This window comes from Heliangelus exortis, chromosome 25 (genome assembly GCF_036169615.1).
Source record: "Heliangelus exortis chromosome 25, bHelExo1.hap1, whole genome shotgun sequence".
NCBI classification, from domain to species: Eukaryota; Metazoa; Chordata; class Aves; order Apodiformes; family Trochilidae; genus Heliangelus; species Heliangelus exortis.
The window spans coordinates 5423824-5446723 of record NC_092446.1 but is presented as its reverse complement, the minus strand read 5'-3'; the positions used below and the strand labels follow the sequence as shown (position 1 = coordinate 5446723).

At 45.8% G+C, this 22900-nt stretch overlaps 1 protein-coding gene across 7 annotated transcripts in view; it reads left to right on the top strand.

Moving 5' to 3' along the window:
* PPP1R12B (protein phosphatase 1 regulatory subunit 12B) overlaps positions 1–22900 on the top strand; it is a 100442-nt gene that overhangs the window by 50144 nt on the left and 27398 nt on the right. For all 7 annotated transcript variants that reach the window (XM_071768683.1, XM_071768681.1, XM_071768680.1 and 4 more), the window contains 5 exons: positions 9613–9703; positions 10153–10314; positions 11257–11440; positions 12009–12121; positions 13621–13665. In XM_071768683.1, the coding sequence (XP_071624784.1) occupies positions 9613–9703; positions 10153–10314; positions 11257–11440; positions 12009–12121; positions 13621–13665 (595 nt within the window). The remainder of the gene's footprint in view (positions 1–9612; positions 9704–10152; positions 10315–11256; positions 11441–12008; positions 12122–13620; positions 13666–22900) is intronic.

Below are 22900 nucleotides of genomic sequence, written 5' to 3'. Positions count from 1 at the left end.
TCTTCCTGTTCCTCAGGAAGGTTCCAGCAAGATGGTAGCACTTGCATCAGGCAAGCTGTTAGAGACAGGAAACACTCCTCTCTTTTCCTTAATTTTTAATGGATTTTGACCAGTTTCTCAGATAAATTAAGAATAAGAGTGAGGTGGGCTTGTGTTCCTAGCAGCTTTGAGGCTGATGCCCTCTAAAGTTTCCCCTAGAATTTTTGTTCAGATGAAAAAAGTTCACTGCTGTACAAGGTAAATGTGTCTAGCAAACATTTCCCTTTTCTTCTTCATTCCCAAGAGGAATTTATTTTTCATTCTTTGTCCCTTTAGTCTAAGAATCCAGCTGCTATTTATAGAAGCATATATTAATAATGTATTAATGACTGAATCCTTCTTCACCAGTACTATTAGATGAACATTTTTTGGCAAGTCCTTTTACCTCAGGACTCTTGTCCTGTCCAAATTCAGAACGTGATTCCTCTTAGGCTGAAAGCAGGTGCCCAATATGTCTCTTAACCCATATTAACTGACAAAAAAAAAAAATACAAGAAACCCTGATCTCTGTAAAATTTAAACTATGGGGTTTGCATTCAAGGCATATTTAAAAGTCACTTGAGCTGTGAGTGTTGTCTCACTATCACCTCTGGAGTTTCCAGTAGTATTTGGCTCTCTAATCCTTATCACTGCCTGACATGAGCCTGAGTGGTCTGAATTCTCCTGGGCAAGGTCCCAGGAGTGCTGGGGAGCAGAGTGCTGGGGGTGCTGGTGCATGGCAAGGGACAGGCTCCCATTTACACTGCACAGCAAACACCAACAAGTTAAGGGGTCTCTTGTGAAGAACCAAACCATCAGCTGGCACCTGCTGTTGAAAGCATTTATCTGCCACCCTTCTGCAGCTAATCTCTTTCAGATAAAGTTGTCTTTTTTTTTTTTTTCTGGTTTTTTTTTCTGTTAAGAGGCTGCGGGTGCAGATGATGTGGGAGGGCAGGAATTCTGCTTGGCTGTGGGATTGCCCATGTTGGGAAGAGGCAGGGATTGCTCCTGCTCTATCAGAATTTTTATTTGGGAAAAGGTCGAGGTGTGGGCTGGGGGTCACTGTTGCTGGGGTTCCTGTAGAGAAGCGGAGCAGGTTTGGTGCTGCATGCTCAGCTGCTGTCTGCCTTTATCCAGTGCTCAGGGAAAGGGGTGGGAGGCAGGGGGGATATTCTGGCATTTGCTTTGGGTGGAGGAGCCCGGGCTGTAGGTTGGCCTGCTCACTCAAAGCAGGAATATATGTGGGATCCTCCAGGAATGGTCAAGGGAATGAAGCAGGGACCACTTGAGCTAACCAATGTAAAAGAACTGCAGCTTGGCAGCCTGGAGCAAGCAGAAGGTAAAACTGCTTTTCCCTGTCCCTGTCTACATGCAAAATCTGTGTGCAGTTCCTCTTTGCTTACTAATTGTAACCACTGACATCTTTCATGTACTTAATCCTTGTGTCTAACAGCACAGTTGTCTCATGGCAAGTTCTGCAGGTAGGGCCCCAGTTCCAGCTGGGCACCATTACCTGGATGCTCAGGGTACAGCCATTTACTAACTTTGGCACGTTCAAATCCTTTCCTGTGCCCAAAAATGGCCATTAAACTACAGAAAGTGCCCAAAATATTTGTGGAAGTACTGTGTGATGGTCCAGCTTAAAGCTTAATTTAGCACAAAATGAGCTGTTTTGTTAGTTAAATTCTTTGCTCCACAGCACCAACCCAGGGAATTTACAGGTGGAGAAGCCAAGGCAGCCAGCTGGTCACCCTGGCATATCTAAAAGAAAAACTTCTGAGCATACTTAACAATAATCTTCTGTCCTTGAGAACAGTGGACACTTGGAATTAAACCCCAGCCACTTCCACATGCTGAGAAATTGCAGTCCTAGCTCAGTAGGAAATGGAAATCTTTTCTCCATTATTAACACTGGGTGATGTTTTCTGTAACTCATCTGGGGCTGACTCCGTGGGAGCTGCTCCCACGAGGTGGCGATCGAAGGCTGCGGGGATGGGCAGCCCGAGCTGCCTCCTCCTGCGGGGCATGGACTGCAACAGCTGAACGCTCTGTGTCACCATCAAGTTTTGATTTGACTTGATTTTTTCAGTTGCAAAAGGCAATTTCCCAAATATTCAGATGTTTGCTGAGTGATTTTTATGCTGGGTTTTTTGTTTGTTTGTTTGTTTGTTTTCCCAGGGATTTCCTGCACTGTTTTGGACTGTGTAAACAAGCTCTTGGGAAAGCTTTGATGGGGCTGCTTGAGGTTGTTGAAAATGTCAAATTGTGTTGGCTCACTTGAAAATGAGAAAGAGGAATACAAATAGAGGCAGGATGCTCACATCTCTGGCTTCATTTCATTCATCAGCTGGCAGGAGATGGAGTTTCATCCCTGTCTCTTTCATGCAGCAGTTTTTTTAATGCAAAGATCCAGCCCCTGAGGACTGCAGACATTTGTGCTCGTTGTTCCATGATGCAGTGACAGACTGCTCAGTGTTGGATATATTGACACCTAATGTCCTGTGCTGAACACAAACCCATTTCAGAATTTTCCAGCCTGGAAAGCTTTGAGCTTGTGACAGTCACAACGAACCCGTTCAAGTTAAGGGGGAAGTATGGTAGGGAAAAGGTGTTCCTGGCTTGCCTTGGTGTGTGTTTGCAGCACTCTTGGCTCCTCTCTTGCAGAAAAATTTCCTGGTTTCTTTGCTTTACTTTTAAAGGAGTATGTTTTCCCTTTTCCTGGGAGATCTTCAAAGGTCTGGGTTCACAGCAAACCCTCTCCAGGTGAGGTAGCCAGTGTAAGGGGTGTGATCCCTGTGATGTTTGTTGCCTCTTCACTTTTTACCATGACACTGAGAGGCATTAATGAACACAAAGGGATAACCTGGATCATTCAAAAGCTTCCAATCTGTGTGCTGTCTCCCCCAGCCCCAAACTCTGAGTTCTCAGCAGGTTCTAATCCTGTATTTCCCTCTTTTGGCCAAGAAAATCCCGGGATAGGAGTTAGCAGGGCTGGGTTCCCAGCAGGGCTCCCCCCGTGTGCTGCAGCTCCCAGAGGAGGGGGACACAGCACAAAAGCAGCACTGCTGCCTTCTGAAGGGCACCCAGAGAGATGAACACTGCAGAGAGGAAGGAATGCACAACATCATCAAGAACCATTTGATGGGATGGATGAGAGCATCAGCTGCAGCAGGGGGAACCTCAGCCCATCTTAAGCAGCACATCAAAGTATGGAGGAGGATAAAGGGTACTTGTTTTGATTAATAGGTGACAAAGATCACAAGGCTCTTAATCTCTGGGATCAGCACCTGAATGGGTTTAGGAAAATAAAGCTGTAGTAAATAAAGAGTTTCAGCTTGTGCTTGTTAACCTGCTAATCATACTGTAAATAGAGGATTGAAATTCAGACATTTAAACTTTCATGAGTTAAGAATTCACAGTCCAGGTTGAAACAGGATGGCTCACAACAGCCAGGGCTGAGCAGGGAGAAAAGCAAAGGCCTGAAAATGGTGAATGCTCTGCTGAGCCTTTTGGAGCCAGCTGTGAAATGCTTTAAGAGCATGATCCTGAAATCTCGTTATCCCTCTGTCTTCAGCTTATTAAATAACTCAGCATTGTCTGGCTGCCTCTGCCCTCATTCTCAGCTCCAACACTTGCAGTCTGACACGTTATCCCCCTCTCCTGTCTGTTCCATGGTCTTCTACAATTAGTCAGCCAACTTTTCATGGCAATTTCACTAATTTTTTCCAGTTGCAGTGGGCTGATGCATAGAACATGTTAGCAAAGTGGTAGATACTGTGAAGAACTGAAACCTGTTGGTTGCTTAAATGAGAGAGCAGGGAGGTTTCAGACTGTTTCCATGTAATGGTCAGTGATTGACTTGCTGGGTAGATACTTTATTATCTAACTTAAGGAATTGTGTTTTGGGAACTGCTGTCAGCATTGCTGCCTGCAAGAAGTTGTGCTTGCCTCTCTTCCCTCCCTTAGTTTATGGATCCTTTCGTAGCCAGTGGCAAATTTCCAGCTTGTAGGAATGCATTGCTGGGATGCTGTACTTTTCCAGTTGTTTCCAGGGGAACAGGATCAGTATTTGAGCCTTTTGCAGTTGCTTTTTTTCCTGTCTTTCTCTTTTTCAGTGTGTTTGTGTCTGTATATATTTTTCTGTGTGTATCTATGTGTGAAACAGATACAGTAAGGACTTCTTAAATAATTGTGTTTGGAATGGTGATATTGTACTCCCAAGAGAAGCTATTCCAACATTTTAGAGTCTGATTACCTGCCTGGCTCTCCATGTGCTGAACACACATTTCTGTGTGCAAGAAGCCAAACTTGTGCCTGACTCCCTCTACCCATGTTATCCAGAGCTGGAAGAAGCAAGAATCCATCCAAGGAAGCTGTCACTGTAGTTTCTAGTCTAGTCAGGGTAGCTCAGAGTCACCCCTAAGCTAGGAAGAGAGCTTGGGCTGAGATGAGAGGAGTCAGAGTGGACCAGCAGAGAATTGTATCTCAGTTTTTGCTGTGCTGGCAGCAAGACAAAATCCCTCCAATCCACTTGGACAAGAGAGCAGCTGCAGCATGAAATGAACATTTAGTTGCCAAATTTCTTGCCAAGTTTTGACACAGGTAGGTAAGTATCTTGTAGGCAAGTGCTGGGTCCCTGCAGTGTGAAAATGTGAAACTTCAGGTTTTAGAGATTCTCGGTGTTCCCTCTGGGGCTGGGTGCTGGTGTCCTGCCTGAGGACTCCACAGGGTAGTAGATGGTGTTTGCCACAAATGCTTCAATCTGTCAGTACTAGAAGGAGTCCAGGAAGGAATCAGTATTCTAAAAAGATGATCAAAGGCTTCCCTGTTTCTTGGAGACATTCATCATCTGTTCTTGCTCTCTGTGCACCAATTAAAAGGCAAATGTAATTTACTTTTCTGCATCATTTACTCTTTACTTGGGAGGGGTTTCTCTCCACAGTATGTTCTCTTTTTTTTGTCTCTCAATATCCAGATTTGCTCTTGTATTCTTGGTTTACCAGCTTGTATATCCAGGCCTACTCTTGCCCTGTTTTGAATCTTCTAATAGGATTTTTTTACAGCTCCTTTTGCCTTGAGATGAGCCATTGGGATCCATTTTTCTGTGTTGCACTGTCCTGATGAAAAAAATCAACAGAGAAAATAGGTGTTTTCTTGAAAACAGAAACAAGTGGGAGCCAGATTCATCATACTGTTCCCAGCTTCTTTCCAGCTCATCCACTCATTGCAAGCTTGTGGCTCTCTTGTGACAGCAGGACACAGTTCCCTCTGTCTCTGGGAACTATAAACTTGTTTAGTGTTTTTGCTAACTCTCCATACACATCTCTAACAATTTATATTCTGCTGCTTGCACTTGCGACCAAAACTCTGGGAGGAATCCATTGTGCTTTGTGTGTGCCTTGAACCTGGCACGATGGCTGCTCTGATTCCTTGTATTTCTCAGGGAAAGCTTAATGCAGGAAAACACAATGCATTTCTTTGAAGATCTGCTTGGGTCATGTGATATTTGCTTGAATTAGGAGGATGACATAGATAACTGCACCTCAGTGAGATGAAAATGTAATTAAAAACTCTGTGGCTTGTTTACAGAGTGCCTTGTACCCCATTTGCTGTCTGTCCCCTGCAGCTTGCTGTGATCTGCAGTCTTTCTGCTTTGGAGAGCAGGGTATTGCTCTCCTGCTGTCAGCCAGCCCAGCCTTGCTGCAGCAGACTTGCCATCTCCTTCCAGGGAGTTTGATCTCTCTTCCTTTCTCCCATCCCATTTAGCACCATTTGATACCTTAAAATTCAGCTTGTAAACAAAATGAAGCTTCACCTAAAACTGTAAAACTTGTTTTTTATCCTCCCTGCCTTCCCCACCCACCAAAAGGAACCCCACAAAGCAAAACATAAAAAAACCTTAAGATGAGCAAAACTGCTATAGAATTGCTAGAGGTGTGGTATCTGCTCTTTGCATTTGAAATATTTACTGCCCAGCCTCCTTCTTTCATCACCAAGAAGAGGCTGTAGCTGCTTACTTGGACAAACCAGCTCTGTCACTGTGCAGTGGCTCTGCCGACTTGGTTCAGAAAATTCTGTTATCTCATGCTTGTAAAATGGCTTTGGGCGAGCTCCAAGGAGTGAAGAATTGTGTAAATGGAAGGAAACCAAAAGTTAGCAATCGATAAAGGCTGCAGCCCCAGCTGAGCTGCTCTGACTTGCAAAATGTGCTTGTCTGGAGATGAAGTCACCATCAAAGGTTGGGCACCTGAAATTGCTGATGGTGTTTTTGAAATATTGCTGGGTTTATTGAAATTCTGGGAGAGCGGAGGAAAAAAGTCTGGGAGGATGACAGGGCAAGAGGCACCAAGGGCTGTTTCTCTTGCTGCTTCCATCATGGTCTGTACACTGCAGCACAGGAGGCTGCAGCTGAGCCCTGAGGATCCTGCATCCCTCCTGGGGTCCTGCATCCCTCCTGGGGTCCTGCATCCCTCCTGGGGTCCTGCATCCCTCCTGAGCTCTGCAGCCCCCCCTGGCCCTGCCTCTGCCCCAGTCCTGCTCAGGGCTCTGGAGCACCTCAGTGCAGGAGCTGCTGCTCACCTCTACTCCAAGGATTTGCCTGATCTTTCCTGCAACTATTTGGAACTTCTGGTTTGCACCCTCTCACATCCAGCGGCAGGGAGCTCCGTGGGTTTTTTTTCTGTGTGCAGAAGTACTTGAGCTGCTGTCAGGGTGATCTCGTGTTGCTCACACATACCGGGGGTGTTCCTGAGCAAGCCCGATGTGGCCCTCTGTATGCATGCAGTGGTATGAGCTGAATTCCTCCTTGGGCAAAGGCACATCTCATCTTTCCTCCTCTTACTCCCTGTTGTATGCATGTAGTTCTGCTGTACATGCCTGTTGTCCTCATTGCAGAATATGAGGTGTAAATCCTACTCCTTCAGATCTGCTGCAGTAAGCTGCCCACCTTACTTAGCTACAAATTCTTTTGGTTTATTTGTTTCAGGAACTGGTTTACTTTTTTTTTTTTTTTACTACTGTTCTGAATTTAATTTACTGCATATTTTGCAAACCAGTTATTTCTGTAGGTGGCTTATTGTTCCTGGATGCTGTGCACACAGCAGCCACTCTACCTTGTGTCAAAAGCTGCAGAAAATGCTCATTGTTTCCTTAATGTGCCATTACCCAGGGAGCTCATATGCATTGTGTAAAGGAGAGCAGAAGAGAACAATTTGTCTGCAAAATGAGGAGTTGCATGGCTTTTACTCATGAAATAGCAGCTTTTTCTGCTCCTGCAGCAGTGAGCTGTGGGGAGGGAACCATCCCTCTGGGTTTCAGGCCCTTCCCATGTTGGTGTATCCATCACAGCTGGGGGTGTCTGGGTAATCCATGGAAAGCAGTGAGCTCCAACACTCTCCTGGGAGCTGGGCTCTTTCTGAACACAACAAACAGGGCCCTGGAGTGCAGGTCCATGAGCCCAGCCAGTTCCTGGGGTAGGCATCTCCATCCCAGCCACCTCCTGTTTGTCCTCCAGCAGCTGCAGTGCAGGCATCTCAGCAGGGACCAGCCATCCTGTGCACTCTCCTTTTACTCTTAGAGATCAGAGCAGCTTGGGGCACAATTTAGTGGGTCAAATACACCAGTTTTAGGTGAGAATAATAGAATGGTTTGGGTTGGAAGGGACCTTAAAGATCATCAAAATCCAACTGCCCTGCATGGGCAGGGACACGTCCCACCAGCCCAGGTTGCACAAGGCTTCATCCAACCTGGCCTTAAAAACTTCCAGGGAGGGGCCACCACCCTCCCTAGGCAACCTATTCCAGTGTCTTACTACCCTCATGGTGAAGAATTTCTTCCTGATATCAAACATAAATCTCCCCTCTTTCAGTTTAAAACCATTACCCCTTGTCCTGTTACTACCCTCTCTGGTAAAAAAGTGGTGAAGACTTTTAGGTGTCCCCCAGCAGCATTTGCAGTGGGATGTGAAGCTCTCATGGATGTGAAGCTCCCGTGGATGTGAAGCTCCCATGGATGTGAAGCTCCCGTGGATGTGAAGCTCCCGTGGATGTGAAGCTCCCGTGGACGTGAAGCTCTCGTGGACGTGAAGCTCCCGTGGATGTGAAGCTCCCGTGGATGTGAAGCTCCCGTGGACGTGAAGCTCTCGTGGACGTGAAGCTCCCGTGGATGTGAAGCTCCCGTGGATGTGAAGCTCCCGTGGATGTGAAGCTCTCGTGGATGTGAAGCTCCCTCCAGACAGACCAGGGAACCGCATTCAGTGATCTCTGCTCAGCTAAAGCAGCACTGAACACACAGTGATGGAGGTGGTTAAAGGCCATCGTGGCAAATGATTTTAGAATGAGCCAGATTTTGTGATTGTTAATTAGGAATCTCTGTAATAAATGTCTGAGCTTACTGGATCAGATGCAAAATCTCCTTATCCCATTGCCTTTTCTGTGTAATTGGGAAGAATCAGAGGACAAAGCAAGCAATTCCTTGCTAGATCTTTATTCCTCACTTAACTAATTATTCTTTGAATGTATCTGGATCTCTGGTATTGTTAACCTGTGGCAGTTACAGACCTATGGAAGAGAATTGCATTTCAGGCACCCTCATCCTTGTATGGTGAGACAGTGTTAATAGTTATTCCCTATTGTCATTTGGTTTAATTGCTGGGCCAGTGTTAAACCCTGACAAGAGGCTGAGCTGACAGCAAAAGTACAAGACAGAAAATCACCTTTATCCTGGCCCAAACCAGGACACCTCTTAACCAGGCTATGAAGTCCAATCTAATTAATCTTTCCTAAGATGGAAGCCACTCCAGCAGGATGGAAATGAGACTTCACTGCTGTGTGATCCCGAGCTCTGCAGGAGGGAGCTCTGCCAAATTCCTCTCGTTCGGCCACAGGGAATGCCAGTGCAGAGAGCTCAGTTTATATATTTTCATGTGAATAATTCTATTGAAACCTCCCCAGTTTAATGAAATCTAGTGGTGACCAGCTCTGCATTTTAACTGTAGCCTTCAGTATTCAGGGACTCAGTTTGCTCTGGTGTGTGAAGGTCATTTTTTAAATTTCATAGCTTTTTTTTTTCCAAGGTGTTTTGTCTTTGTAAGATGCCTGCAGTTCTGCCAGTTTCTAGCATGATGGATTTCATATTGGTGAAGACACCAGATTCCAGGAATATGATCATGAATATAATGACAGGAAGGAGGGTCTGAGGAATGTGCCAATGCAGGATTTCTGTTATTGAGATCTTTATCTGGAGAGGTGGTTTGTGGGTTTTTTTCCTAATGATGCAATAAGACATGGAATGGAGCAAATAATATACTCCCATAGTTGCACCTTTTTTTTTTTTTAACAGAACATCTCTGACACTAAAGAGTTTATTTAGAGACCCTGCAGTGAACTTAATGTGAGCATTTGTGTATCAGACACTCATAGGAAGGTTGTCACAAACCAGAAGCTGACAGTAGTCATGGTAGATGGGCTTAAAATATTTTTATTCATATGAAAGGGAATAGTATTTCAGCTCTGGAGCTTGGGGAGGCAGGAAAGCAAAGCATCTGGTTTTATTTTAACATCTTCTGCCCTTCTTTTTTGGGTTTTTTTTTTTCAGGTCATATCTGACTCCGGTGCGGGATGAGGAAGCGGAGTCGCTGCGGAAGGCGCGGTCCAGGCAGGCCCGGCAGACCCGCAGGTCCACACAGGTAAAGAATGGAAAAACTTTACAGTGCTGTGTGTAGGGTGAAAAGAACTGATGTATAGAGACAGAAGACTCCTACGTTGCTGCTTAGAATGAGAACTTTGTCTGCCCTTTGTTAGAGAGGTTCTGGCAAAAGTTCCTGCAATTATTTATTACAAAATCCTTCCCTGAGCACACACGAGTGAGATTTTGGAGTTCTCATTCCTGCAGTATACCTGCCTTTTAGTTTGCAGCTTGATCACGTATACTTGGGTTATTTCCAGTCAGTGATTGGGTGGATGTACTGAGAAATGTTTTAGAGGCAATAGAATTCTTTTTTTTTTTTTTCCCCTGTTAGCATAAAGATGAAACATTACCCTGGCTGGGTGTAAGCCTGCTGGGTGTTTTAAACTGACCTGCAAGACTTAAAATCTAAATGCATACATTTAAAAATTCTCTCTGCCTTTCCCCAAGGGTGTGACGCTGACAGACCTGCAGGAGGCAGAACGAACCTTCAGCCGGTCCCGGGCAGAGCGGCAAGCGCAGGAGCAGCAGAGCGAGAGGGCAGAGAGCAGGGAGAGCACCGCGGAGAGGCAGGAGAACCGCCCACGGTGGAGCAGAAACACAGACGAGGAGGTGACCCTCCTGACCTTCCTTCTCACTGCTCCAGAGTTACTGAAACCAGTTCAGCAGTGCCCAGAGACAGGCCAAGGGGCGATGGGGACAAGCTGGAACATCAGGAAAACTTCTTTACTGGGAGGGTGACCAAGCCCTGGCCCAGGCTGCCCAGAGGGGTTGTGGAGTCTCCTTCCCTGGAGACTTTCAAAACCTGCCTGGATGCCATCCTGGGGAATGTGCTCTGGGCAATCCTGCTCTAGCAAGGGGTTGATGATCTCCAGAGGTCCTCCCAGCTCAAATGAATGTGATTTAGTGGAGCTGAGATCAGGAGTAATTCCTTGAGGGTCTCTGTTTATGTAAAGGGGAAGAAGTGATGCTGAGGAGCAGAACATCACTTCAGAGATCTTCTCCAGGGATGTGGGATGGAGGTGGTAGAGGTCAGCTGGTCCTTTGCTGTCCAGTGGGAATTTTAATTTCTGTCTCCTGCCAGAAAATAAAACTCTGTAAATCACAGAAAGTGGAGTTAGTGGAGAAGGCTAATGATAGAAATGTGGCCTGGATCCATCCTTGCTGTGCAGGCTTTGTGTTCACATTTCTCCACAGATGTCTGTGTGGAATGGCAGACCAGAGAGATCTTTTTTCTCCCTCTGCCACCACTTCTGTTTTTTACTCTAAATCATGTGTGTCTATCAGGTAACTTTTTTGTCCTGCCATTGGCTGTGGGGACAAAGACTGATCCCAGGCTTCCCAGCCATGGAAAGGAGCCTTAGCATTGTAGCTGGTTTATGCTTTAAATATTCATCCCAGTTGGATGGCATGAATCTGGTGGGTGGAGGTGATCACTTCCAGCAGCAGTGGGGAAAATATGACACTCTAAAAGATTGCTCAGTTCCCTGAAACCCCAGATCTGCCAGTTCCTCTTCATTCTGCTAACTTTTTGTCATGGTTCTTTGTTTCTAGAGTGTCTATCGACGATTGAGGTGCCCTGTACAACCAGACAAACCTACAACACCTGTATCCCCTTCAGCATCAGCACCTCTCCTTTATACAAGTTCATACCTGACTCGAACAAATAAGTATCTAGGTCTTGACTCTGTGAATCCATCAGACATCAGAGGGGAAGCCACAGAGATGGAGAAAAATGGTATGTACCCAGGGGAAAAAAGAACACTCAAAGAACAGGGCTTTCCATCAATTTTAGAAATGTCAGAGTGTAGTGTACAGACAAAAAAGGTTTTTTTGTTACTCTGAGGGAGCAGCATGGGGAGCTGCCATGTCATCAAACAAATGTTATTTGTTTAAATGGAAGTCCTAATGTAGAATGCAGCCTATTGCTTGTTACAGAGGAATAAAAGGGTGTTTTCCTTTTTGGATAAGTAAACGAGATCGTAAATCCATGGAGCATTTAGATCTTTGAGCTGGGGGGGGGCTGTCCCACTGTACCATTTGTCCAAAGAACAGGAGTAAGTCAGGATGATTAGGAGAGAGCTGACAGCTAGGATAACCCCTCTGGGCTGTGATAAAGGGAGGAAGGAGTGTGAGTAACCAGATTTAGCAGGACACTGAGATTCCATTTCATTTGCTTTAATAACTCCTTTGTAATATGACACAAGCCAGGGTGACCTTGATCAGCTGGAAAAGAACCCCAGTACCTTAGCAAAAGCACAGATGTAAATTGCTGAAACCAAAGCAGCCTTTCTTTGCTTGGCCAGAGTGTGAAGATCAGGATGGAGATGACAGATCTCCACACAAGCAGTCGATCCGAGACCGGCGGCGGCCAAAGGAGCGGCGGAGAAGCACGGGCATCATTTTCTCAACCAAAGATGTAAGTTTGGGTTCCTTCAAGATGAGAAACTTTCTCTATCATATTCAAGCAGAATTCACTTCCAGTTCCAAGCTGCAAATTTTTTTCCAAGTCAGTTGATTTCCTGTTAGTCCTTCCCTCTCCAACTTTATTTCAGACTGACACTTCCAAAGGAATCTTGTCCCTGTTTGGCCCATGTGAAACCCAAGCAGCAGGCTCCGGGAAGCTTATTCCTGGGCCATAAATCAGTGTGATCCTTGCAGAGCTGTGAAAGAGCCCACGTGGGAGAAGAGGGATTAGAAGTCTGGCTTCTTTGGAAGAAGGAGGTCATGAGCCACTGGAATTCCTCTGAGCCCAAATTTGGCTGTGCTTGAGGCCCCCTAAAAGGAAGACAATGAGGAATAAAACCCTGCCCAGCACCAGAGAACACACACAGCATAAGTGCAGAAGAGCTGTCTGTGTTGTGCTTTTAGTCCTAGTTTCTAAAGGATTTCTTCAGTCTGAGAGGAGAAACCCAACCCTCCAACCCTTGGGACAATAGATCACCCTCTTCAGGAAATTATGGTTAAGAAACTGGGAACAGTTCTAGTCCAGCTGTGGCCATTCAGGCTTCCTCCTTCACCTGAGAGGCAAAGGTTTCCTGCCCAGCACAGTGAAGGAAACACCTCAGAGTTCTTCCTTTGGGGCAGCAGTAAATACGGTGAATGTTTGCAGCTGCAGACCAGTTGAATGGTCCTGGTGGAAACCTCTACTGAAAGTCTTGCTGCAGACACCCTCTTTTTATTGTTTTCGAATGATTCTCACATTTTTCACTTGCATGCATAATACGGTTTCTTTTTTCTTACTGTTTTTTCAGTTAAATGCTTTACAGCTTACCCAGTTGTCTGCTGGATTGTTGTAGCAACACTACTAGCAGAAAGCAAATCACTTCTCAGAGTTTCAGTTCCTTTCAGTTCAGTTCCTTTCAGAGTTGTTTCTGTACAAAGCTGCAGCTACAGCTTCTGAAGTACTTTGAGTTCAATACAGAGCCAGATGTGATGCTGTGGTGGTTCACCATTGCTCCATGAAATCCTGGAGGTGGCACAAAGAGGCAGTGGGTTGCAGTGAGGCTGGGTAAGGGCAGGCTGTCTGGGATGAGTGGTCTTTCCTCCTGCAGTCCAGCTGAGGTGGAGGGACATGCCTTGAAAGTCAGTGTTCTCTCAGCATTTCAGATACTGTCTTCCCAAGTGTCACGTTTGGTCCCTGAGTATATTAAGGAGTGTTTCTGCTCCCACTGACTCTTCAGGAGCTTTCAGATTGCAGTAGCCACCTCAAGAGAGTTATTCTTCCCCAGCACCAGAATCTTCTCAATGTCCATTAGGTTACCAGATAATCAGCCAAAGCATCCAGACATCCATTTCTTTTGAAAGATGTAGTCTTAGCTTTCACATCAAGTCAGTCTCTTTCAATCCATCATCTTTCTGTGATCCTGTTTGTTCTGTCCAAGGCTGTCTAGCTACATTGTTTGCTTTTCATCCTAGGATGATGATGAAGTTGATGGAAATGAGGAGTTGAAGGAAACCCGGGTAAGTGAAACCAAATGTTGAAATGGTGTTTAGCTCTTGAGTGTTGGTGGCAAGAAGTCTTCTATGACTTTACTTTTGTTTATGCAAGAGGTTCAGGCTGTGTTCAGGAGCTGAGTATGAACTTGGAGGGAGTTCTGAGTAGTAAATGGCTTATTGATTTCTTGTCTGAAAGATAAAGAGTATCTACAGCCTGGCCTAAGCTCAAAAGTTGACTTTCTGAGAGCTGCACAGGCAGTTCTCAAACCTGGAAGCCCTGGAGCAAAAGCAGGAGTCAGGAGTGGGCACTTTACTGAAATCACCATCAGGACTGGGCTGGCAGGGTCCCAGGGAAGGTGTGTGATCTACCTCAGAATCATCCTGATGCTGTTGTTCTAGACAGTGTGTTTTGTATTGCTGAAATCCACACTCTTGGCTTCTCATAGATTTGTTTGCTTGCAGGAATTGGTCTTGGCAAGCAACACATGAGAGATTATTCATTGTTCCCCCAGTCTTGCAATAGTCTCATTGTCCTTTGTGGCCCTTTCTTGTCATTTATAATAATTATTGAGTCCTTCCAAATTGCTTTGGTTTTGTCTGTCTTTGTCTAGAACACATTTGAGCCTGACAGCTTGACTTACTCTGATGATTGTAAAGCTAAATATGTTTCCACACTCTGAAAGCATGGTGTGTAAGACCTAGGGAAAACAGCAGAGTTAAGGCTGCATGGGTATCATTTAAGCTTTACCAGCAAATGTTGAACTTATGGTTGGCTTTCCACATACTTTGCAATTCAATAGAGTGATTGAAGCATCATTTTATTGAAAAGTTAACTTTTTTTTTTTTTTCTGTAATTTTTCAGTAACAACTTTGGAGTATATTTTTGGTTTTGTGATTTCAGTACTCACACAGTCACAGAATGTTTGGGGTTGGAAGGGATCATAGAGTCCAACTCCCCCTGCCAGAGCAGGATCACCTGGTGTAGGTCACACAGGAATGCATCCAGGCAGGTTAATTTCCCCAAATTAATAGCAAAGAACCCTGTTATCTGAGACTTCCCATCATTTTTGTTGCAAGTTCCCATTTGCAGCAGAGCACCTTCCCTTCTGCTCCCTTGGCCCCTCTGTGCACCTGCTCCATGGCCCCAATCTCTGTTCCTTACACACCTCACATACACCAGCCCCTGGTTTAGGCTCTGCTCCCACTCTTCTGGGGCTGTTTTTCCCATTGTCATTCTCCCAGTCCTTTCATTTTCATCCAGTTTCCAGTTCATTTTCTGTGCTGCATTCCTCCAGCATCATGTCACTTACTCAGTCTTGCCTGGTTTATTCTGCATCCAAATCCAAGAGGTTCCTGTCCTGCTCACAGAGCATCAGTTTGGCAAGAAACAGGGAGCAGGCTCCTTGCTTTCAGTTCTGGTTCCAAGCAGGAAGTACAATTAATAATCATTAATTCATCAGTAATACTAATAATTCCAGAATGGCAGTTGCCACCATCACAGTTGTGAACTTGAACACTGAAGTGTCCTGGTTTACTTGCAAAGACTGTCCTGATTTTATATGGGCAGTTATTTTTTCCCTCCAGTGTTTGTCTTTGCTGGTATTTAGGAAGATTTTCATTGGAGCCAAAAAGGCTCCCTTCTTGAATTCCCTCCTTCAAACTCTGCAGTGCTGGAGTTCAGCAAAGTGAAGGTAAATGCCATTTTTGGGAAAAAAAAAAAAAAAAAGGCAAATGCATGATGTTCTAATTCTCAAAAGTAGATGAATTATTTTGGCTGAAACGTAGGAGCACCAGCATGGGAAACCAGCCCAGATGCTTTGGCTGAGTTTTATTCAACTGTGAGCAGTCTGGGGATGGGATGTGTCAGGCACCCCCCCCCTGCTGCACTGCCCACCCCACCCACCCACCCACCCACCCACCCACCCACCCATCCCATCCCATCCCATCCCATCCCATCCCATCCCATCCCATCCCATCCCACCCCATCCCACCCCACCCCACCCCATCCCATCCCATCCCATCCCACCCCACCCCACCCCACCCCACCCCACCCACCCTCCTTGGGCTGCAGGCTCCAGGGATGCAGTGTGGAAAGTTGGAAGAGCAAACAAAGTTTTCTGGTGGAAGAAATGTTCAAGGGCACAAGGACCTCAGCTGGAAGAAGCCTCCAAGGGAGCAGCTTTAGAAAAGAATTTTTCTTTTTTGCTTGGTTCTGCTGGAAGGGTTTGTTCAGGCTGGGGAGTCCTGAGCTCAAACCAGAGGTGGGAAGAAGGGTTTGGCTGCAGTCTCCATTTCTCAGAAAGTAAAAATTGTGAGAGTCCAAATGATCACGTTAGTTCCAGGCTGAGCAGCATGGCTGGTCTGGCATCAGGGAACATTTCCTGCTCCCTCTGAGCCAGTGACTGTGAAATGCTTGGAGTGGGTGGGAGGGAAGGGAGACCATCCAGAGGCACCTTGGTGTGCTTGGCAGGTGGGCACATGGGAACTGCAAGGCCAAATGCAGAGTCCTGCACAGGTGTCAGGGCAATCCCATGCACAAATCCAGGCTGGGCAGAGAATGGACTGAAAACATCCCTGAGGAAAAGGATGTGGGGGCTCTGGTTGTTGAGAAGCTTCACATAAACCATGCAGAGGGTCCTGGGCTGCATCTCCAGCAGTGGGACCACCAGGGCCAGGGAGGGGATTCTCTGCTCTGCTGAGCTGAGACCCCCCCCTGCAGTGCTGGGTCCAGCTCTGGGGTCCTCAATAACAGAAGGACAGGGAGCTGTTGGAATGAGTCCAGAGGAGGCTCTGGAGATACTGGGAGGGCTGGAGCAGCTCTGGAGCCAGGGGTGAGAGTTGGGGGTGTTCAGCCTGGAGAAGAGAAGGTTCTGGGGAGACCTTAGAGCACCTTCCAGTGCCTGAAGGGGCTCCAGGAAAGCTGGGCAGGGACTTGGGACAAGGGCCTGGAGGGATGAGACGGTGGGGAATGGCTTTAAACAGAAAGATGAGAGGTTTAGGTGAGATGTAAGGAAGAAATTCTTTGTTTTGAGGGTGCTGAGCCCCTGGCCCTGGTTTCCCAGAGAAGCTGTGGCTGCCCCAGTGTTGAAGGTTGGATGGGACTTGGAGCCCCCTGGGCTGGTGGGAGGTGTCCCTGCCCATGGAATGGATCTGCTGAGTGTCATGTTGGTAAAGTAACAATTTCTGGGTAGTAAAAGTGTCAAAGAAAACATCTGTTCCCTTGAACTTCCTCTAGGACAGTCTGTATAGCACAGTAGAAAACCCAGACACATTTACAGAACTCATTTCTATGCAGAAGTAGCACTGAAGCAAGTGATTATAGATTACAGTCTCAGTAAGTGTATTAATAGGCTCCATTCTTGTCTCCCTGTACTCTGATTTATGAAAAACAAGTATTTTAAATTCTGCAAAACACTCTTCAAGCCCACACTGTTTTGTAAATATTGCATATTCTGCTTAACATGAAGTCAGCAGATGCAACTGGATACTTATAAAAACTGAGCCTCTGTCTTGGAAGGACAGAATTTCTAAGCTTGATTCCCTGAATTCTAAGGGAAAGCCAATGAACCATAAAATTCCTTATGCAAACTAAATGTCTTAATGTTCTTACTGTTTCAGAGTTATGACTTGGTCGTCCTGATTTTGCTGTGTTCTGTTTCTCACCTATACTTTTTGCATTTCATCTTCTGCAGAGACTCCCATTTAGCTTCTGTAACTGCACTGTTGATCAAATCCACCTTTTTAAAGCTCAGCATCTCAGAGATCAGCAGTAGCTTCAGTGGGTGTTTTGTGCCTTGCCTGTGGTAGCCAGACTGCCCTAGGAGTCCCAGCAAGGACCCCAGCCCTCTGGTTTGGTGTCCTCTCACCCCAGTGGCTGTGGGCTGTCTTTTTAAGGTTGGGAAGGCTCTGAGTCCTCCAGTTTCTGGACTCTGATGGCCTAATATGGTAAGGTATGTCCTCCAGCTGCCCTGCTTTGCTGGGATGCAAGGGAAAGTTGACTAGTCAAAGGGAACAGAATAGGTGAACTTGTTCCTAGCTGGTAAGAAAGCAAAAACTTTTAATTTAGATAGTGCTGTACAGCACCGTTCATCCTCTGCCTTCCTGCTCCTAGCCCAGGGTCCCAGTGGGACTGAGAGGCAATGGTGTTTCCTGGTTTTACCCTTGAATATTGACTTGCAGCAGAGATGCAGCATGCAGCAGGAGGGAAGCTGTCTGGCCCATGGCCAAGGGAGGGGAGGTGGGACTGAGCCTCACTCCAGTTCAACTGGAGAGCTTTTCATTATCTGTTAAGTAAGGCTGGGAGAAATTGGCTCCCAGGCCTGGTTATGAACAGAATGCTAGAATGGACTCTGTATGCTGTGAGGAAAGGGGCTTTTCAATATAAATGTAACTGGCAACATAAAGTTGAATCTAAAATAGCTGAAAAAATACTGCAAGAGTACAAGCTAAGGTTTTGCTGCAGAGCTTTAAATATGGTGAAGAACAGTTTTCTTGTGTTCCTGGGTTCTTTGGGAGGTGGAGGGGGAAGACACAGTAGAAATTTAAATTAATTCTGCAAACAATTTTCATGTCTGCACAGATGATTTATCTCCTGAGTTCTCCAGCCTAGTAGGCTTATGTTGGTTTTCCTTACCTCAGTGTTTAGAGAAGGGCATCAGACTTGCTGTCTACTGTCCCTGTAGCTGCAGCATTAAAAGCTGCAGTGTGGCTGCCTGGGCCTATTTACAGCTCAGGAAAATGTTGTTTGTGCTTAAAGCCAAGCAATCCAAGCTGGTTATGTAGGCAACAGAGTTACAGCTAAATGCCTCCAGGTTTGTTCTTCTAATTCCCCCAATTGCTGAATTAGGGAGGTGTAATGTGAAGCAGTGCCCGTGGTAGAGATGGAGTAACACAAAACCAGCTAAAATCCAAGCTGTGAGTCCTAGGAAGATGAAGCAAAATAGCAACTTCTCCAGGAATGATTTACAAGGTCATAGACTCCTAACTATTTAAGGTAACTTTATGCTTTAACTTCTTCTTTAGTGAAACTACTCCCCCAATTTCAGCTCAGCCTGAGGTGAGTGAACTTTCTCAGTTGTCAGCAAGTCATTTCTCCTGGAGCAATGGAGCTGAGCTTGGCAGCACATCAGATCCCACCAGATACCTTGGCGTTTGCTGGCATTGCTGGGAGGCTGCTGCAGTCACTTCAAATGATCCCATGACACTCTGGGGTCTTGTCCCTTTCCCTACATGGCAGCCATCCCTCAGGTGTCCCAGGATCCTTTTGCTTTCTTCCTAGAAGGAACTGGGAAGCAGAGCTGGACGCAGGGTGATGGATGGGGTGGCAGTAGATTGGCTGCACCAGGAGACAGGACCAGTCCTGCTCAGTATCCATTTGTCTGTATCCCACAGACAGAATACACCTCTTAGTTTATGCCTATTTTTGTTTATGATTGTAGTCCATTAAAAGATTAACAGCATCTGTTTATCTTACACATGGAGTATCATGTTAATTTTTGTTCAAAACTGTCAAACTCTGTCTCACCCAATGTGCTCAAAATTAGAGAAAGGAAAAATATCTCCAACTGCTTAAGTACTTACAGGTTCTCTGCTGCTCTGGGAGCTGAGGCTCACACTTGACTGTCAGTCATCCAGCAGGCACAGGGAGGATGTTTTTTCCTGATGTGGCTGAAAACATCCTTTAGAAAATGTCACCTGCTGGATTCAAATTCCTGCATCCAGCAGCAGATGTGTGGGCAGCCCCTGATGGCTGTGCCATGGTAACAGGGGTGTCTGCCCAAGGGAGCAGGTGAGCTGGTGTGGGCAGGGGGCAATGGCTGCAGCAGATGGCACTGGGATGTGCTCCCTTCAGCCCCTCTCACCCCTCTGCTGGTGCTGCCTTCATCAGCTCAGTGGCAAAGCCCCTGGGAAGCTCACAGTCCATGTGGTCTGCAAGGGCCATGCAGAGTGGTGCAGTCCCCAGTTTAGGGAGTGAATGGTTTCTCTCTTAGATATGACCATAAGGAGCAAAAAGCAGAGGCTGTATTGCCAGATGGTTAATAAGGAATCAAAGAGTATTCTGCATGGGTTTAGAAAACTTAAGTCAAATTCCCTGGCAATCAAATATACTGTGGACAAATTACCACTGTAGGAAAAATTGTGTGTTCCAGTGATGCAAGTGTGGTGATGCTGTTTGTCCCCCTTGTTTTTAAAGGTCACTTTTTGTTCTGAGTTTATATCCTCTAGTATACTACTCTTTAGGAAAAAAAGCTTCGTATTTGGAATGTTGTTGGTTTTTTTACTCTTGGACCTGGATTTTCCCTATGAGAAGTAACATTGTTGAGCAGAAGCTATTTCACTATTGGTATGTGGTGATCTAGAGACCTTAAGCTGCAAAACTCCTTCTTGGCAGGAATTTTCTACCAGCTTTGGTTTAATTCAGGCCTTGGCACATTTTCTTTACTCAGTTTAGTAGGTACCTAGAATGTAGCTCAATCTGGGCACTGCTGTGAGTTACACACAAACACACAGAACTTTTTCCTCGCTCTGAGATTTCATCCTTGGGAATGAACATAACCTGCTTCCAGTCTGCTGCTGCTGAAGGGAGATCAGGAGTAGGCTTGAGGCAGAATTAGATAGCAATGTTTTGAAGTTCTCCATGAGTTTGGCCACCAAGACTGGAATATTGCTTTGTGCCAGCCAGTCCCTTCCACAGAGAGCTAAGGGAAAGGTTTTGCAGAGGGGCTGAGGCAGGCAGGAGCTATGCAGGGACAGATGAATTTAAATAAAGAACAAAATGGATCATGACTCTTCTTGTGAGTGCCTCAAGATTTCTATTTCTCTCTGCCATATTTTGGAAAGTCCCTTAACTTGAAATAGCTGTGTTTGCAGCTGGTTCTTACAGGAGTGTTTGCTTTCTCAGTTCCCCTGACATGGGCTGTTCCTGGCTTTGCAGATTTCTGCTGCCTCCCTTTGCTTAACTCAGCCTCTTTGGGATGCTTCATCCTGTGTAAGAACGTGGGACTGGGGAAGAGAGAACCTGTCAGTGAACACCTGCAGAGTATATCTGACAAATGTCTCTGACTAGAAAAATATTATATTTTAACACAGGGGTATCCTTAACAGTAGTAACTGGATGAAATAACTTGATTTTTGACATTAGCAATACTGTAAACTGGACTTCTGTTTGGACAGTGGAAAGCTTTTCTCTGGATTTTATTATGTAGCTTTTTGTGACCAAAACATAGAGCAGAGGAGGCTGAGGGGAGACCTTCTGGCTCTCTGCAGCCCCCTGAGAGGAGGTTGGAGCCAGGGGGGTCGGGCTCTGCTCCCAAGGAACAAGGGATGGGACAAGAGGAACTTTTGGCACAACTCAAGTGGTGCCAGGGGAGGTTTAGGTTGGAGCTGGGGAAGAATTTCTGCCTGGAAAGGGTTGTCAGGGCCTGGCCCAGGCTGCCCAGGGCAGGGCTGGAGTCCCCATTATCCCTGGAGGGGTTTCAGACCCTGGAGATGTGGGGATGAGGGACATGGGGTGGGGGTGGTTTCTGAGTTTTTATATTTAAAATGTGCTATTCTCAGTTCACACTAAAATTACTTCTACTGCTTAATGCTAATCCAGGTATGCCTAATGGCTATAGCTGCCAACCTTTTAATGATAAATTTAGTGATGGGGAACAAAAAGTGGGAGAAGTATGGTGCTATAAATGCAATTATAGACTGTCAGCTGGTGTGTGTGTGTTTGGGAGGAGAGGAAGATCCTTTCCTTCTGCTTCCTATCTGCGAGACACAACACCAGATCTGCTCATGGGGATCCCAGTCAGGGCACTGCAGATGAAATCCTGTTCACTTCTATGGTTTATATCCATTTATGGCAAACTGCTGCAGTGCCTTCTCATCACATTTACAACACAGCTTATTGCCTGACCAATAATTTCTTTGCTACAGCCCTTCAACCTTCTGTTGCTGAACAACCATTGCTGCCTTTTCGTACCTAAATAAGCCCTGCAAAGCTGTAATTGAACCTGGCTAAACTTGCTTACCATTTTAAAGTAATTTATTTACAGTATTTTAAAGTGGTCTTTTTAATAGTGTGTATTTTCGATCAACTTTTCATTATCCAAAATAACAGAAAATGTATAAGTGGATTGGGTGTAATAGAGCTGCTACAGCTTTGCCCCTGAGCTGTCCCGCATCACAGCAGCTGCTCTCCAGCTCTCTGAATTCTTAGTTGTCTGCAAACTGGATTTCAGTTCCTAGGTCACAGAGCTAACTCCTGAGTTAAGTAGCAGTGCTGCAATTTCCCAGTCAGCACAGAAATGAAGCAGAACCTGCAGGATTTCTTTGCACAGAAAGCGATGGGTTCAGTGACTGCAGGGGTGAGAGCAGGAGAGCTGACAAGGCTCAGCCTTTTCTTTGCAGGGGAATTGCTTTCCAAATGTTGATAATACTCTGGAGAGGTTTTACTGCAATATCCCACGCAGAGGATACAGGTGTGCAGGTACCTGAGGTGCAGCCATCACCTTCATCTGACTGTGGAACCCTGTGGGGCAAAACCAAAGCAGGTTCCTGGCCTCTCGGGCTGATCACAGGCTTTCCCTCAGCACATATGGGTACCAGCTGCTGCTGGGGAGATTCCAGTTGGACACAAGGGGTAAATTTTGCACCATGAGGACAGTCAGACACTGGAATGGTCTCCCAGGGGAAGTGGTGGATTCCTCCACTTTGGACAGTTTTAAGTTTTAGCCTGACAGGGTGCTGAGACATCTCAGATAAATTACAGTATTGCCTAGAAGGGTTGGACCAGAGGATCTCTGAGGTCCCTTCCAACCTGACAGTCTGTGATGCTATGAAATAACTCTCAAGTCTGATTTGCTTCTGTTGGAAGACAAGTGCAAGAGGAGTAAGAAACCCTTCTAGGGGCAAAGCTGTGGTACCATTCAGTGTGTTCAAAGACTGTGCATTATTTAAGGCTTAAGTAATCAGAAACATAGGACGTTCCAAGGTGAAGGGAATCACAGGGATTATTAAACTTTGCCCCAATATAAATGTTATTACAAAGGAGAGTCTTAGTCTTTGGATGTCAGCTTTGCATGCCACGCCAGTAATGTGAAAGCAATAGGGAATCTAATCTTGACTCTCTCCTCTGCATCAATAGTTAATGGCTTTTTCATGTTTAAAATAAGTTTCTGTGGACTTTTTACAGAACTACTTAAGACCTAGAACAATTATTTTACAGGCATATGCAGGATTTGTAGCCTGGCTCTTGGAAGCAACTGCTAGG